The 19,369-nt window shown below is 33.6% G+C and overlaps 1 protein-coding gene and 1 long non-coding RNA gene across 2 annotated transcripts; both read right to left on the bottom strand.

Moving 5' to 3' along the window:
- Window positions 1-5,062: 5,062 nt before the first annotated feature.
- LOC145041864 (uncharacterized) lies at window positions 5,063-12,942 on the bottom strand. The gene is made up of 17 exons (XR_013680452.1): window positions 12,577-12,942; window positions 12,338-12,410; window positions 12,027-12,167; window positions 11,597-11,802; window positions 10,523-11,277; window positions 10,284-10,438; window positions 9,737-9,836; window positions 9,501-9,614; window positions 9,352-9,417; window positions 9,083-9,141; window positions 8,833-8,998; window positions 8,261-8,366; window positions 7,516-7,586; window positions 6,629-6,721; window positions 6,472-6,564; window positions 6,331-6,402; window positions 5,063-6,175 (listed from the first exon to the last, which is right to left on the bottom strand). It is a non-coding gene; the product is annotated as an uncharacterized LOC145041864 (long non-coding RNA).
- A 475-nt stretch (window positions 12,943-13,417) lies between these two features.
- Window positions 13,418-16,351, bottom strand: LOC145039612 (uncharacterized). The gene is made up of 6 exons (XM_078987647.1): window positions 16,049-16,351; window positions 15,649-15,961; window positions 15,110-15,372; window positions 14,861-15,004; window positions 14,102-14,474; window positions 13,418-13,902 (listed from the first exon to the last, which is right to left on the bottom strand). Exons 1-6 carry the CDS (start codon window positions 16,349-16,351, stop codon window positions 13,418-13,420), a joined length of 1,881 nt encoding a protein of 626 aa, XP_078843773.1.
- Window positions 16,352-19,369: the final 3,018 nt, after the last annotated feature.

Below are 19,369 nucleotides of genomic sequence, written 5' to 3'. Positions count from 1 at the left end.
GGGCTCCTTATCCGGCCACAGACGCGAACAACTGACCCAAAAGGTTTTAAGGGTGCGGTTAGAGGGGCGCAAACAGTTTTTTTTTTTTTTTTTTTTTTTTTTTTTTTTTTTTTAAACCGGTTTGGTTTTAGTCAACAAGGTCAATACCGGTTCACCCATAAACTGGTTCGGTTTCAAATCGATTCACCACCAAAATAATTCAATCCTATATAAGTCGGTTCAGTTTTGTTCAAGTTCGTTCAAATTGGATCCTCAAACTGGTTAAAAAAACCGATGGATTTAATTGATTTTTTGCTATATTGTTTTTCTTGGGGGCTTTTATGGCTGATATATGTATTGAATAATTGTAAGATTGTTATTTTCTTTAAAAAAATTAACATTTAAAAAAAAAATTAAACCTACTAAACAGTAGGTAGTATGTTGTGTGGATTGATATTGAATTTAGACACATTTTTTGAGCAATTTTCATGGGTTATTTTTTTATTGCATTTTTAGTTTTTTATTTTTTTGGATTTCATATCGGAAATACATAAAACATTAAACTAATACATCTTCAAACACAAAACATAAAACATAAAATGTGGTTGTCGTCGTATTTGTAGTTCATAGTCGTAGTCATTGTTGTTTGGATTTAGTCTTCATCTGCCATGTTGTTGCATAATGCACTTTCATACTCGATCTCTTGTCGGGTGAGTGACATTGACAATCCCATCACAACTTATTCATCATGTACTTGTTGTTCAACATGTAATGCTTAACCCTCTAGTAGTTGAATGTCTTGTATCCGTTCCACACCATTAAGATAACATTTCAAGCAAATGCACACTTCCACATACAAATGAATGTGTTTGTTGTTCTTGGTGATATAACTTGCCACTGCCATTACTTAACAGAAAAAAGTTGATTGCGAAGCGACCGTAGAATCTTGGGAGCTTAGTAGATCACGGGCCATAGCGGCTTCAATTAGAAATTGGGTTTCATTTTCTTTCCACCAAGCCAAAATATCAAAATATCAAACTCTTTCACACTCATTTGTGTGAAAAGATCAGAACTAACGTGCCTTCCTAGCTTATTTGGAATTTTCATTCCTCAAAGGATTATAAAGCTGAAGTGTTTCGTTATTTTCATGAGAAGTGGATCGGATGCCCGCATATTTCGTATCGTGTGATGAATGTTTGTTGAACCATACTTTTTTACATAAACTTCAAACAAACTTTGGAAAATCTATGACATCATCCAATAAACTCAAACCATAAAAAATATTTTCAAGTAAAGTCTCAACCCCCTAACATTTAGAGACGAATTCAAAGCGACGACACAAGCTATAACAGGATGCATAGTTTCAAAATATTTTTTAACTTTGCTTTCATCGGCCGTATTAGCAAACATTATGCCTTTCATTTCAAACCCATTTATTTTCAAACACCTTAAAAATATTTGATTTAAAACTAAACAATTTGTAAGACAATAAACACCCGATAAAAAAATAGTTGTTTTTTTAAAAACTCCAAGCATTTATGTAACAAGTTTGATAGTATCCTAACTTGACTTTGGATAAGCTATAACTCGATTACATTCCACAAGATTGTCAAGAAACATTAATTAAGTATCATTTTGACGTAAGGCACATTCAAACATGTTGCAAGTGGAGTTTTATCGGGTAGGTGTTTCCCAATTCAAACCTAAACAAAGGGTATTCATATCGGCACAAAACTTCATATCATTTCCATGAAACCAAATTGATCCAGAACTATCAAAACATTATCAATTCAGAGTAAAACACAGAATACGAAAACATATGGTGTGTGCTTTGCAATCATCCCGAGCTCTTCCTTTTGAAAACTCAAGTACCTGAAACATAAACTGAAAACCGTAAGCATAAAGCTTAGTGAGTTCCCCAAGATACCACATACCTTACATAACAAAACATATAATGGTCCCCGCTCGACATCAAGCCCTGCTCGGTATACAGATCTGTCAGTCATTAGGTCCCGCCTGGCATCAGGCCCGCCCGGTATAAACATATAAACATATACACACACAACATGTCATAATCACATAGATAAATAGCATACAGACTAGTCTTTGGTCCCCGCTCGACATTGGGTCGTACCCGGTAATCATAAAAATATATACAGATAACTTGCATACAATATACTCATCAGGCCCCGCCCCCGCCCGGCATCGAGCCCTGCTCGGTAAACATAAAATACATAACACATGCAAGAGTCATGTGGACAACAAGCATACTAAGCATAACAAACCATATGCCGACAAGGTGCCTTCGACCTGCTAAATACAGTGAGAATACTCGCATCGCACTGCCGAATCACACAGATGATCCCTGGCTGCTGGCTGACAGATCCCCGATCTGTCAATCATCAAAACAACACCCAATTAACAATTAGGTTCCAAAATACTTGGGTTAAAAAACCATTTTACCCTTACGCTAGCTTGGTCCAAGACCAAGGCCTAAACTCACACTCTGAAGACCCAAAAGCCATATAATCAACCAATGGCTAAATATGGCCTAATTTTCCAAATTAGGCCCAAACCACTTACATGGGCCTTACCCTAAAGCCCATCAAATTTTCCGAGTATATACACTTGTTCTCAGATGTCCCATCAAGAGCCCAAACACATAAGCCCAAAAGAAAGGCCCAACTCGAAGCCTAAACACGATTAGGGTTTTCACATGAAATGATGATTAGGGTTAAGTAAGAACACTTAACCCATTAAGGACTTAATCCATTAAGTCCGTCACTCTACCAGGTCAATCATACAATGTGGTCAGGTATAATTCATAACCCCAATCCAACGGTCCAAACGCGGGTCCTGACAAGTCCCAAACTAAAGTTTCCAAGGTTAAGGTTTTCTAAACCCTAATTAGGGTTTCCAACCCAAGCACATGACAACTAGACCCAAGGTTAAAATTTTAGGTAAATTGGTGTTTAATAAGCAGAGCACCACCCATTACCACCCTGGGCGGTGGTGGGGAACGGTAGTTCAATGCGGCAGCCACCACCTCATGATGGTGGTGGCAATTTTCGAGTTAGAATCCGACCACAAGCTTCCATTACATCAACCAATGCAAAAAAAACATCCATACGTATAAAATTTCACGCGCACAGCCACCCAACACGGTGGCTGATGGCGACAGCAAGGTGACAGCCACCTTGGTTGGTTGCCATGGTGTTTTCCCACATTTTCCGGCCAACAGAATGCACACACACGCCTTCGGCTAGCAACGGCAACACACATATCTACATAAGGTCCACTGAAACACATACCCAACATAGTACCCTCATGGTGGCAGGCGGCGGTCGAAGAACACCAGCAATACGGAACAGTCGCATGGCGGCAATGGCGAGGGCAAGACACGACGGAAAGAACGAAAAGGGTGAAAAGGGGATTGTGTCATCGACATAGAGAGACATTGCAGCCACAGAGTTCATTCGTCCGGTCTCTTCACAGTCACAACGTCACTCGTGGTTGATACTTGGGCATATACCAGATTCGCTCTGATACCAAGTATTGTTGCAGGCCCCTATTTTACACAACAAAAATAGAGCAAAGATGGAGAGTATTTTTTAGGCCATTTTCTGATTATCTTTTATTCTAAAATTGGAACGTTACATGCTACTTAACCTACTATTCAGCTAGAAATGTGGAAACATAATACCACTTGATTACTACTTCCTAAAGAAAAGGGAAAATGGTCAACATGGCCTTTGACAGCTTCCTACATGAATAAAATGAAATGAACACAAATGGAAATAAACATAAATGGTCCCCAAACTTTTTGGATTACACCAACAATCTATGAATCGGTTCAAGCATTTGCACCAGCTCCGGCTGTAGGACAACAACAGGTGGCATCGGAGCTGGTATTGGATCTTGTTTTTTTTGGTGGATCCTGTTTTTGTGGATCAAGTTTTGGAGGATCTGATTTTCGGGGGTCGGGTTTGGGAGGATCCACTTTAGGCTTTTCAATCAGTGGCAGTGCCAACACCAGAACTGCAACTGGAGGGGGCTTGGGTTTTGGTTTTTTCTCGATCACCGTCAGCTTCTCAGGTTCTGGGGTTTCAGTTTATCGACATGCTTAAGTTTTTCCGATGATTCCGGTTTGTTCTCAACGATCTCAATGCTCTGGATTGCCTTCCCACCTTTGCAACAAAGCTTGTCTCTGATCTTCTCAGGATCGTATTATGCGAATGTGATCATAACCTTATTTTTGTCCCCATCAAACACTTGATCTCTTATTTCTATCATCCCAAAACAAGGGGAAAAAATCCAGTTCTCATCTTTATAGTAAAGATAACCCAACTTGTACAGTACGCCTCTGAAGTTGTAATTAAACAAGATTATCAAGATCATCTTTGACGTAGAAAATCTTGTGAGACACAAAAATATAGGAAGTAATCAAACAAGATGTTGTCTATAGTTAAGGAGATGCAAGGTGGAATTAACTCACGAGGGAATTATAGAGGACTTTCTTAACCTTCTTGTAACAGTAGGGGCATTTAAGATCAACATTTTGATACTGTAACCTGTTACACATTATGATGATTTCATTCATGTCGTTGATCGAGATTCTAACAAACCAGTCTGTATAATCTGGTAGCCAAGTAGCAAAAAATTTGGGTTTTTTTCCGGATTCGATAAATGAGGAAGAAGATGGAGAGAGAGAGAGAGAGAGGGGGGGGGGGGGGGGGGGGGAGTCAGAGAGAAAGAGAGAGAACGGTGGGGGTGGGGTGGATTTTTTTTTAAATCAAAATAGCATTAAAATACTTATAGAAAAAGGAAAAAAGAAATCAAAAGGGCATAACCGTCTTCTTAACTTTTTTTTGGACCAAAAACCCAGAAAAACTTTGATTATGGACCTTCCATGCAAGTTGAAAACTTTTTGGACCGCATCCAAAGTTTTTTGAATACAACAAGGATCAAATTTGTAGTTTTATCAATTATACAATATGGCCAAATATTTTTTCAAAAGCATGTGTAAGATTAAATATCAAGATTTTGTTCATGTTCAAAATATCAATTCGAGAAGAATGAATGATTAAGAAGAAACTTCTTTCTTATTACTCTTCTCAACTGCTACTAAACTATTACACATATGTATAATAAATAACATTACGTATCATGAGTGTCTAACTAACTTGTAACAGACTAAGAATAAGAAAATGACAAAACTACCCTTGGTAGTTAAAACTGATTAACTATCATATTAGCTTAGCTAACAACCCCCTGCAAGGTTGGATGTAGCATCAACGTGTTTGTGTCCAGGAAGAGATTTGGTGAGAATGTCAGCCTTTTGATCATTTGTAGAAACATGAGACAAGCTGATAAGACCAGATTGTACTTTTTCACGAACAAAATGGCAATCTATTTCGATATGCTTATTTCTTTCATGATAAACATGATTAGAAGCGATGTATATAGCAGCCATATTATCACACTTTAGAGGAATGGGAGTAATAATTGGAACCTCCAATTTTTCATAAAGTCGACTAATCCATGCAAGTTCTGATGTAACTCTGCGCATCGAGCGATATTCTGCTTCGGTTGATGACAATGAAATGGTGACTTGCTTTTTAGACTTCCATGAAATAGGTGAGCCGCCAAAATTATAAAATATCCACTTACAAAACTTCGAGTAACAGGACAAGCTACCCGATCAAAATCACAATAAGCTTCAATTTGATAAGAAGGCATATTGTTAAAGTGAAGTGCTTGATCAATGGTGCCTTTCAAATATTAAAGAACATGTAATGCAACTTGATAATGTTCTTGGAATGGAGTTTTGTTGAATTGACTAAGGTATTGAATGGTAAAAGCAAGATCAGGGCGTGTATGAAGCAAAAAATTAAGTTTGCCCACCAATTGTCTATAGACAGTTGCATCAGGAAGAAGATCATTCATAACAGGAAGCAATTTAAGATTAAGTGGTAAAGGAGTTAATTTAGGTGTAGAATCAAGCATCTCATAAGATGCTAACAACTGATTGATAAATTTTGTTTGATGTACCACCACTCCTGTGCCAACCTTTTTTGCCTCATATCTTTATTTTTTTTATTCTTATTAGCCATGGAGAGTTGGTGTTTTCTTTTCTCTTGTTCAATCAACCCTTTGTTTTACTTTGAAAAATTAACAATTTCCCTACCAGTTGACTCTGCATCAAACAGAAAAAAGTAAATCAATCAATAGTCAATGGTCAATACCAACTACAAGTTTTTACTGAAGTAACCTGGCACTATAAATACTTTGGTTTAATGAACAGGAATATGTATGTATAAAAATCGCAATTGAAGTACTTTGGTCTAATACCTCCATTTATACTAAGTGTCCAATCATTGTTTGTGAAGGTTGAAGTTCATGCACTAGACAACTATTGCTGATCTGAAATATTTCCCAAATATTTATTTATTCTGAATTATAAAAAAAAAAAAAAAAAAAAAAAGATAATACCTTTACTAATTCATTGTATACAAGTCTAGCACATTGAAGACAATGATCCAACAACCGAGCTATTTGTCTTCAAACCAAAACTTGAAGTGGAACCTGTATATATGTATTAAAGGGTTAAATTATTAATATAAATAAATAAATAAATAAAAATTTAAACCTCTGGCACGAATAAAGCGGATCTAGGACCAGTTGCATTGTGGATTGCATTGCGGATGTCTTGATCAGTTAATCTCTCAAATGGATCTACTTCCTGTGACAATGACATATGAAATATATATATATATATATATATATATATATATATATATATATATATATATATATATATATATATATATATATATATATATATATATATAGGTTCAGGTTCATTTGAGACCATTATAATTTTGTGAGACCGTGAGACCAAATCTAAAAATAATTTTAAAATGCAAAATAAATGGAAAAATCCAAAAATTCTTTTTTTAAATATTATTTTCGGAACTTGAATTAACTAAAAACAATATAAAAAAATATAAAAAAAATAAAAAAAATTCCGTTTTTTTTTTTGAAAAATACGTGAAATATTCTAAATAAAATATTACACTGACATATTCTAAAAAATAATTTTAAAATGCAAAATAAATGGAAAAATCTAAAAATTCTTTTTTTAAATATTATTTTCGGAACTTGAATTAACTAAAAAAATTAAAAATAAAATAAAAAAAATTCTTTTTTTTTGAAAAATACGTGAAATATTCTAAATAGAATATTACACTGTACATATTCTAAAAATAATTTTAAAATGCAAAATAAATGGAAAAATCAAAAAATTCTTTTTTTAAATATTATTTTCGGAACATGAATTAACTAAAAAAAAATAAAAAAATGCGTTTCACGGTCTCACAAAATATAAGTGGTCTCAAATGAACCTAACCCTATATATATATATATATATATATATATATATATATATATATATATATATATATATATATATATATATATATATATATAATAATGAACATGTTTCTAAATATTATTATTGGGAAAGCTGTAATGAACATGTTTCATATGCTTTTTCAAATAGGATCCTTCTCCCTCTCCCTTTCCCTCTAGTAATTTCCTCTTCAAAGCTGATCCTCCAGATTTAATAAAACATAAGACTATCAGTCTATAACCTCAACAATAAAAACAAAACAAATTATTATTAAAATCAAATAATGGTAATACAAATTGTTACAAATTGTGGGACAGCAGTGTCTTCTTCTATGATGACATATAAAGCAGCCCTATTACAATATTACCCTTGTGGGACAGCAGGGTCTTCTTCTATGATGACAAATTGTGGGACAGCAATACATGACTAAATGCATGTAGATAGATAAGATTGTTTCTTTTTTACTTAATAAAATCAAAATGATTTGTCGTGCTAAGTGAGAGGTTGGTCACTTTATGTATTAAGACCCTCCCTATTACAATATTACCCTTGTTTATTTTTTTATTTTATTCAACTTTTGACAACCTCATGAAAAGGCACTATCGACCTCGTTTTTTTTCAATGTTCACAGAATTTTAAGCAAAATGTTGGCATCTATTTACTTGTTGTTGTTTGTTTTAGAATTTGGAGAGAGAGAGAGAGAGAGAGAGAATCTTCATGCCTTTATGGTGTATCAAAGGAGGGCGCGAAAGACAACCTAGTTACCATCCTAAGCAATTAGTGGTCCTAGACCAGTTTTAGACTCCAGGGGCAAAATGGTCTTTTATGCTTATTATTATTATTATCCGTTTGAATTATTTAGACCATTACCTGCAGGTGGAGATGGTATAGGAGTAGTGGGGGGGACAATATATTCTCCTCCTTGGATCATTCTTTGTAATACCTTGAAAAGTTCAAATTAATAGTTACAAAAGACCTGTGAATGTGATGGAGAAAAAATAGTTATTAATCAACCTCTATATAGTTGCAGAGTTTAGTTGTTAAACCCTGATTCATGTAAGAATCAAAAAAGAAATATTGTTACACAAAATCAATAATACAAAAAAGATCAATCAGTTAGCTATCAAAACCACGGGAAGTCCCGAGACACCAAAACCACTATCACATCGGTAGAAAAAGGTATACATACATGAGTGTCCTAAACGGGCGGGGCGGGTCGATTCATGGGTTATAGAAATAGAATAAGATTACTCATACATCATAAGCTGATTCTATAGGGGGCAACAACCAGTATGGCAATCCTAGCATTCCAAAACTTGAAAACTCAAAGCTTGTCATTGGCTCACAAGTTTTGTTGTATTTCCGCACCATCTAAACACTCTTGTTTCTTAGAGGATATTGTAGTTCATCAATTAAAACAAAAAGAAAATATTTAATTTTACCTGTGTCACAAATTACGATATTGTCCTGAAAAGTTACCACAGAAGAGAGCAGACCCGCACACCGAGAAATTATTTTGTGGCAGCTGCTGACTAGGCAGTATTTCTTTTACAAGGGATGATTTCTCCTTTATCAACTGTCCACAGATCTCTATAATCTTTGAATATCCTTCACACCACAAAAAATATTATTGAATAACATCATTATTAACCTAGAAACATCAAAAGAACATGTAGACAATAGAAGTCAAACCTTTGACCACTTCTTTAATGATACCAGATGACAGATCCATGATCCATAAAGTTTCAAAACTGCATGAAAACATTATATAGCAGATTAACAGTATATCATGTTAATTAAAATATGACATGTGAAATGTGGTAATTTTCCAATGACTTGAGAAGATGCCAGGGGTAAAAAAGTAATTTAGGATCAACTTCCTCTGAATTTCAAGGAATGTATTTCGCACTCTAAAGTTTATCAATGATCCAACTCACTAAACCACTTTTTGTCTCACTGACATTAGGTTTTTGATATAATGCCTCAACTGTCCTGCTCTCCATATCATCTCTCCTTATAGCATGATTCTTTCATCATATGAAAAGTGAAAACCATAATAAGACTATATCCCCATCAATATATTTGTAATTATTCATTTAAAAAAGAATACCTCTAAGTCAACAAAATAGAAGGAATCATCCTCATTGTGATAAAACAAAGCAGCAGGGCGAATTATTTTGGAGGATTCAAACTCTCCATCTTCAAATCCAGGTGAAGATCCAATCTGAATATATATATATATATATATATATATATATATATATATATATATATATATATATATATGTATTTATATTATTATCATAAGCTTTTAGCTACTCAAAATTGAAATGCTATGTGAATTACAAATGGAAGATTTTTCCATTGTCATCAAACGTAATTATACGGTGGTGATTTGTGTCAGACAGAAACAACCGTTCATTAACTTCATCAACCTCAATGCAACCTGCAAATCATATTACTACAACATTAGCTAAAATGTTGTTTCTTTTGTAAGCAAATTCCAAAAAATAGCATCAAACTTTACTCCTTTTACCAATATAGGGCATGTACTCTATAACTAGATTGCACGAGTAAAAAGTAAAGTACATTGTTATTACCCATAATTTTCCCTTCCTTTTTGACTGAATGGAGACATGACTTAATCTGGTAAGTTATATACAGGTGTCTCTTTTTGACTTGATGCGGAAACAACGAATTAATACAGAAAGTCAGGGAAAAAAAAAATAGGACACATGTCTCAACAATTTCAAAATCCACATCCTTTTCATGCAAGAGTAGAGGACCTTCCATACCTTTAAATATTATGTAGCCCATTTTATCAGACATCTACAAACAAACAAAAAAAAAAGGATATAATCATATAAACAATACAGCAAAAAGCAATTCTTACTGTTTTATACGTGAGATTTATGTTAATAAATTAATTGTGTTCTTTAATGTAGCAGCAGCAGCACATGCCACCAGCACCGTTTCTTATTGTTATATGCCACCATGATGCTATCTCCTGTTGTCAGACATGAGAAGTTCCTCAATGTTGTCTCCAAGCTGCATCAAAACAAAATTCAAAGATTATTTCAGAAATAGGAATATGGAGTTTAATAAATTAATTAACTAGTTTTGTCAACTTACATTGCTTTTGGGTTAGAGATATCCAAGAAGTCGTTTATGTGAGGTTGTAATTTTACATATGCACCCTTTGGTAGGGTCACATTTTTTACATATGTACTCTTTGAAGTCTTTTTTGAGATATTCCTCGAGTTTAGGCGAATCTTCCCTCCGAAATACGCCCCACAAAGCACTTCCATCTCCCAGATCATTTCGATCCACACAACTACCTGAAATATCAACCGGGTTATCAACTTCTTCAACAACTTTTGTTTCCTCATTATTGCTATCTTCTTTACTTTCAGAGGATATCACTTTTTTCCTACTCTTGTTTTCAGATCCTTTATTTCCATTTTGTCCCTCATCCTTTTGCATGGAAGCTTTCCTCTTCCTCCCAACTATTCTACCAGTGTCAGACATAGCTTCTTCACAGCTTTCCACCTTCAATGCACATTCATGTGCTTGATCACTAGTACTTGTCACAAGACAAGAATCTGTTTCTTTCTCTGATTCTGGCTTGTATCTACTGGTAACAGGGTCACTTGTTTCTTACACATTTTCATCACTCGTGCTTTTTTAGCTTTAGATTCAGCTAGGCACCTTCTTTTTTCTTTCAATTCATTTAATTTAACAGTAGCAGCATCTTTCGGTTGTGTCTTCACTACCATTCCAAATAGTTCCTTATCATCCTGAGCTTTGTGCAACTGCTTCAATTCCTTTATAAATTCACGATGTTCAAGTTCAGGGGTCACAGTTGCAGTATGAGTCCGCACATTCACCTGCATGTCACCAAAATACATATTCATGAATGAAAATATATAAAATGATTAAAATCCAAAGCAGGTTAGGTGTGCAAAATAGAGAACACCATAAGCTATATAATCAAAATTACTAAGATGGTACTAGTTAGATGAAAATACCATATTCTTGATGAACACCATAAGCTATATAAGCAAAATTACTAAGATAAAACAAACTAGTGATAATAAAATAAGTAAACAAACAAAATAAGATATAACTACCAAGATGGTACTAGTTAGATGAAAAAACCAAAACTACCCTTAATCAAACAAGGGTGAAGGTAGTAAATATTCATACTTTATTCAATTTCTTGGCCAATTTAGGGATCCCACAGCAATCTGCCACTCTATTCACAACCTTTCTCAAATCAAATTTAAGAATAAGTTAACTCTTGACAACGATTGACAACACCAACATAACCAAGTTTAAGAGGAATTGTTTTGCCAAGAAAAAAATTGAAGGCATCAATGCCTCTGTCCATGATATCCAACTGTGACAAACAACTGTTCAAATGTCTTAGAAGAAAACAATATAAAGTTCACAAAAGTAAAGAAGAAGAAGAAGAAGAAGAAGAAGAAGAAGAAGAAGAAGAAGAAGAAGAAGAAGAAAATGTTGACCTTTGTAATTACACCAATTGTACGATGACTTAAAAAGAAAGGGTATATATGAGTTTTACAATTAGAAGCAAAACAATACATTAACAAAGCATAGTATATTTGATAATTACCATCAGGATCAACAATCCCATCCATTTGAAGTGCATCTGAGTTTGCCAAATCTGAATTTGCAGGTATAATGGCTAAGATTATACAACATGGCTGCATAATGTAGGAGAGTATCATTTCACGGAACACAGTAGAGAAGGGACCTGGACATGATGATAAATAAATTTAATCAAAACTATGAGTAAATTAACCTAATCACTGCATATAACCTAAAAAATTACAAACCCTAGAAGTTTATGTAGATTAATTTGGGGAAGTTGCATAGAAACTGAAACATACATAAGTCCTAGAAATCTATTAACACGTAAAGTACCTGATTGATGTCAAAAAGAAACTCCCAAAAGAGCTCGGCGATGCCTAATCATTGCGGTCCAAAGAAGCGGGATCTGCAATACGTGTTTTGCAACTAAAATATGAGAAAATCACAAGCTACAGAGAGGTATTCAGAAGTTGATAGAAAGATGGACGAGGGTATATGGAAATCGGATGTATCCAAAATTCAGATATTAAGAGAGAGACAGAATAAATGATTCTTGAGAGTTACTGGCTTACTACTTTGCCTCGTCTCCATCTTGATTCTTTCTTGAGAGTCGAGTTTCGACTCTTCGTTATTCTAGGCACCCGATTACAGATCCGTAATTTCAATTCTCGCGCCATTCCCAAATCGATTGAAGTTTTGCCTCGAACCTTGCAGTTGCCGTGAGGGAATAAAAGCCCTAGTTGTGGGATGTGAGATTGAAGAATAAAAGCGTACGTGAGGGAGGTGTTTTTGAAACTCTTGACGAAAATCACGATTATATGTAAGTGGGAAATAAAAGCCCTAATTGTTGGTCGCCATTTTGTGATCTTCAGGAATGAACGCGAGTTTTTAAGAAAAAAAATTATAGAATTATTATATGAGGTGTGGAGGTGTATAGTAGAGATGGTATAGCGATTAGGGTTTGCAGAGAGAAGGGAAGAAGTGAAGAAAGGGTATTTAAAAATTTTAGAATCGCGCGTTTTGAGTAAAAATCATAAAGCGACATTCAGAGAGGACGCACATTTTAGATAAAGTGCTTTCCGTGTTTTTAATTTTTTTACATGAGACACAAAATTAAGGGCATGCAATAATACGTGACCTAAATCTTTAAATTTTTTGAAGAGATAACCCCTTTTTAATGTCACTCTCTTTTTCGTAACATAAATCAATGAGCGTCGTGGTTTGTGCGTCGTAAAAGGGTCTTTTTCTTATGGAAGTTTCATGTACTTCATGTAGCTCTCCATGCAAAAATGCATTATTAACGTCAAATTGATGTATGTCCCATTTGTTCCTGACAGCTAAAGCAATAAGACTCCGAACTGTTGTAAATTTGACCACAGGAGAAAAGGTTTCATGGTAGTCTACACCTTCTTTCTATGTAAAACCTTTAGCAACTAATCTGGCTTTGTATATTTCAATAGAACCATCATCACGATACTTCACTTTATAAACCCATCTGCAAGCAATTGGCCTTTTTTCCTTTGGTAGCTTAACAACTTTCCATGTGCCATTATCTTGCAAAGCATCTAACTCAAGTTTCATTGCAGTTTCCCAATGAGGAATCCCTTTAGCTTGATGGTAAAAAGCTGGTTCAGGATCAATAGCTGAAGTATGAAAAGCATAGGATGTTTTAAGAGAAATGGGACAAAAGGGTATTTTTGGAATTTGTGGATTAATACAATAATTGGTAATTATATGAGCACAAAAAACATGATCAGCATTGTAAGTGACATTATTGCAAATGTAATCTTGCAAATAAGATGGTGGTCCACGAATTCGAGTGGTTCTTCTTGGAACTGGAGCATTACTACCAGGATTAACAGAAGATGTTGGTGAAGGTGTTGTAGAAGTAAAATTGTCTGGTTAATTCATAGGCATGTAGGATGGTGGATTATGTTTAAACGAGGAATTTTTGAGATTATGAAGTGGAAAAATAGTCTCAAAAAATTTTACATCTCGGGAAATGATGATTGTTTTGGTGATGAGATTGAGTAATTTATAGGCTTTTTAACCAAAAGGATAGCCTATAAAGAGTAAAGACACATGGATGAGCTTTACTCATAAATTTGTCACGTCCAGCTAGAATTGATGAGGCAAAACACAAGCATCCAAAGGTTTTAATAAATTCCCATGAAGGTGTAGTATTAAACAAGAGTTCAAATGGAGTCTTGCTATGAAGAACACTAGATGGTGTGCGATTAATCAAGTATACTGCAGTTTTCACACATTCGCCCCAAAAAGCAGTCCCAACACCTGATTGAAAATATAATGCTCGTGCCACTTCCAAAATGTGCCTACGCTTTCTCTCAACCAATCCATTTTGCTGAGGTGTATAAGCAGTAGACTTTTGATGCAGTATGCTCTGTTCTTGAAAAAATAATTTCCTAGCCTTACTAGAACCAAGCTCCATCGCATTATCAGTGCAAACACACTTAACCACAACATGAAATTGAGTTTTAATCATTCGAATGAAAGCTTGAAGCAAAGTAAAAGCATAACTCTTTTGATTAAGTAAATGAACCCATGTATGACAAGTGAAATCATCAACAATGGTTAAAAATACTTATAACCATCATGAGTGTAATGTTTGTAAGGTCCCCATACATCCACATGTATTAAATCAAATGGAGCTTAAAAAGTAGAAACACTATGTAGGAAAGGTAATCGAGATTGCTTAGCTTGAGCACAAATCAAACAATGTTCAATAGAAACATCATCATTATGTGAAGGAAGAGACAATAGAGATTTGAGTTTCAACAAAGGTACATGTCAAAATCTGCTATGCCACAACATATTATTGGAATAAGAACTGAATACATGAGATATTGGTTTATGAAACAGACTGGAAACAGAAAGACAATAAGAAAGATTTTGTGTAAGATGATGAAAATCAAAAACATAGAGATCATTGATTCTTTTCCCCATAATTCCAAGAGAAATGCTACTCTTCAACAAGGGGTCCTGCATGAGACAATGCTCATCAGTAAACAAAAAAAAAGGTTTGTAATTGGGAAGTGAGTTTCGTAACAGAAACAAGATTGTCTGAAATGAAGGGACGAATAATACATTCTGCAATACAATATATTCATGAATTTTGAAATCACCATAATGAGAAATGGAGAGATGATGACCATTAGGCAGCCCAATTGAATAAGGTTGTGGAAATTTAGACATGGATAAGAAAAGATCACTGTTAGAGCACATATGATCCGTGGCTCCAGTATCAATGATAAAAGATAAATGTGGTTGAAGATATGCAGAAGATTTATACAAATTAGAAGCAAAATGTGCAAAAAAGAAGGGTTTACCATCATTATTCATGGCACCTTCTGTCACATATGAATTAACAAAACAAGAAACAGATGGTTGAACACTTGTTTGACTGAGTAGTTGAATTAGTTGTTGATATTGTTCTTGAGAAAGAGAAGAAATAGGTTCAGTAGTGGCAAGTTGTACATGTGACTTTAGCTATTCCTTTTGTGGCTTAGTAAACTTGAAGTTGGATGGGAAACCAATTAAACGATAGCACTGAGATTTGAAATGGCCATTCTTCTTGCAATGAGCACAAACAAGAGATTTCTTTGAAGAATTAGATTAATGATTACTTGAAACATTCATTGCAATAGCATCTACACTAATAGTAGATGGCATATTAATGTCTCTTTGGCATTCCTCTTGAATTATCATTGAATAAACAGTTGAAACAGAAAGTAAAGGCTTCATCATTAAGATCTGACCTCGAAGCACTTTATAGCTATCATTTAATCCCATCAAGAGTTGAATTAGACGTTGATCATCCAAATATTTGAGAATTCCTGCAGAAGCAGCACAGGTACACTCTGGAATTCCTTGAACTATACGAAGTTCATCGCAAATCTTCGTGAGTTTAGTGAAGTAGGTTGAAATGTCATCTGATCCCTAAGATAAAGAGTAAATTTGTTGTTGGATCTGATAAATGAGAGCACCATCAGATTGAATTTCGTGAGCAAATTGAAGAAACAAAACACTTTCAGCGATATTGCGAGGCAGAGAATTAAGAATCCAACTGGTGACCATGGAATTAACACGATACCCGTTAGCGTATGTAGAGGATGTAGAAGATGGCTGAGAAATTGAACCATCCACGAATCCAAGCTTGTTCTTGGCTAATAAAGCAATGATCATAGATCGTTTCCACGCTGAGAAGCCAACACCAGAGAAAACATTGGAAACTAAAACAGAGCTTGGATTATCCGAAGATCCAAGATGATATGGATTAGAAATGTCAATAGAATTGAATGAATTTTGGGAATTTTTAGATGAAGACATGATGTAATGAAGAAATAATCGATCAATTGAATCAAACAATTGGGAATTTGAAAGAGATGCGGAAGAAAATGATCAAATTTGATACCATGTTCATGTTCAAAAGATCAATTCGAGAAGAAAGAATGATTGAGAAGAAACTTCTTTCTTATTACTCTTCTGAACTGCTACTTAAGTATTACACATATGTATAATAAATAACATTACGTATCAAGAGTGTCTAACTAACTTATAACAGACTAAGAATAAGAAAATGACAAAACTACCCTTGGTAGTTAAAACTGATTAACTATCATATTAGCATAGCTAACAGATTTTTATGGAATCATATATATGACGAACAATTAATCCATGGTACTAGTTCATTTAGGCTGTATGTTTATATATGTGATATGTTGCATCACTCGCCTTTTATGAATTGAACTGTTGATGATCAAACTTTGAAAAATAAAGACAAAATATAAATAGAAATATTTTTAATCCAGTTTGCATTTAAGCAAATTTCAAATGTATCATGAAACTCTTACTTCCCACATGGAAAGTACTTTAATATTTGTTAATGATCTTTTTGTAGCTTTTATTGTTAATATATTATACAACTAGGTGTAAGACCCATATATTATATAGGTTAATTAATTAAAAAAAATTAAATATAAAGGTCTAAATATTTAAAAAATTTGGATTTATAAGAAAATAAGAGCATAGCTTTTATTGTTAATATATTATACAACTAGGTGTCCGATCCTATGTTTGTTTCCATGATAAGATTGAGTCATTTTTTGTATTGTGGGCTTATTTTTTTCCTACATTATAAATAAATTTATACGGCAAGAAAGTGTAAAATGGTAAATTACATAAAGTAAGATTCTTATTTTTAAACCTCTTAAACAAATTAAAAAACCTAGATGCGTACCTCTGCTTGATCAATGTTATTTAGGCCAAAGTTGTGTATCATTGAAGAAAATAAAAATGTGGAATGGTAATTTGAATATCAATCTATAAACTAATAACACTATATCGTTAAAGTCGTAAAATGCCATGAGGACTTTTAATAAACAGGTTAAGTATATATAGAGAAAAAAAGACCATAAACAACTATAGGGACTAAATCTGGATTTCAATTAATTTTAGTAAATAGCCAAAGAATTGTATATACATACGCAAATGCTAAATTGATCGGTGTGAGTTTATACACTTTGAAAGCTACCATTTATTTTGGGCGCAAAATAATAAAACAACATAGCAGTAAAAATAATAGAGAAAGGCACCAAAAATAATAGAGCATAGCAGGAAAATTGATACATTCACAACAACACAATTATACAATACCGTCTGCCGCCTTTACTAAATAAACTTGAAACCGATGATTTAAGAACGTTATGAAGACAATATAGTGGATGATTACACACCGTTGCATGGCGTTTATCTGTTGATTCTTGGAGTCTTCGTTGAAGATATTGAAGATTTGGGTTTCATATCATTAATTTATGATGTAAATTGGGATTTATTTAGTTAAGAAATTTCAAATTTAGATAGAATTTGTTGAAGAATATGGATAAAACCGAATAATAAACATAGATGATAGAAACAAATGAACTACACACGTATTATAGAAAAAAAAATATTACCTGATAGAGAATGAATCTTCAAACCTATGCTGAAAGCAAAGCGGGACTGTTACATCACTTCTTGATAAAATTAGATTAGGTAATTTATTGCCTATTGTTATTCAATTTTAAATAAGTAGATGATTTTTTTGCTGATTTGTTGGGATAATAGAATACATTATAATTTAAATACCTTATGTCAAGGGATATTACCGATTTCATTAAAGAGATATGAGCGGGAAATTTTGTATAAAAATGCAGGATATTGTGCCACGTGGCAAACCATAGTTGTAAAAAAGATGACATGTGAACAAAAAAGAGAGTCTTTTATTAAGAATAGAATATATGTAAAAATATTCAATTTTTAGGTTCTTATACACTTTTTTTTTGTTTCATTGATTATGTTATTCAAAATAAAAATAAAATCGCTACCCTCTGTGGAATCATCTTAAATTGTGTAGGATTAGGTTAATTTGATTTTATATATGTGAGTTTAAGATAGTTTTTTCTTTTTCTAAAGTTCCAGGGCCAAACCTACTGAGATAAAGTAAATATCAGTGAACATATGTCTGGGGCTAGCATATTATTCAAAAGAACAATAGAATCACTACCCTCTGCTTCATTTGAATACACCATGTCTCTCATGTTAAGTGTTGACCTCTGTATAATTTACTTGTATAGTTAATAGATTAATTTGCTATGAACAGATTTAGGTGTTTATTGAAGATTTAGGCTTTTACTCCATCCTTTCAAGTAAAATCTATCTAATTAGTTTTATGGAGAGGATGATGATTTTACCTTACTGTTATCTTTTGTGATTCAACTATTTGGAATGGCAAAAAAGCAGATGAGTATTGGGTTGACTAACACGTAAGACCTCGATATTTTGGAAATCTCTATCTTATATTGATTATTCTCCATGTGAATAAACCTTTATATGCAAATGACATATAAGATATCTTGGCATTTTCGGTAGCATCTTGAAGATGGTATGGTCTATGATTGTGGTTAGATATTCCTTTATTAAAACTCTTGTTATATTAAATTTGTTATTTATTAGTTTATTAAATATATTTTAACATGAGGGATGTAATGGTCTGTACACTTTTCTTTCTTTTTTTAAATCCTATTATTAGATTAATGAGATTCAATAATTTAATAGGCTAATGTTGGATGCTCAGATCCGTCCATGTGAAGGCCTCAAAATATTGATGACATAAAAAGGGTAAAAGGGTAACAAAATAACACATACGTCTTTATTTCAAAATATTTACTATATCTAGCTTCTTTAATTATGAATCTTTCTATTTTAGGTGACAGGTACAATATTGTACATGGAGTTTCACTAAACTACCTGGGATAATCCTTACTTCTTTCATAGAAAAAGTTTTATCTTGTAACACCCGGTCGCAGG

This window comes from Lactuca saligna, chromosome 4 (assembly GCF_052625555.1).
Source record: "Lactuca saligna cultivar CGN05327 chromosome 4, ASM5262555v1, whole genome shotgun sequence".
Lineage (NCBI taxonomy): Eukaryota > Viridiplantae > Streptophyta > Magnoliopsida > Asterales > Asteraceae > Lactuca > Lactuca saligna.
This window is presented reverse-complemented; position numbering and strand designations above follow the sequence as displayed.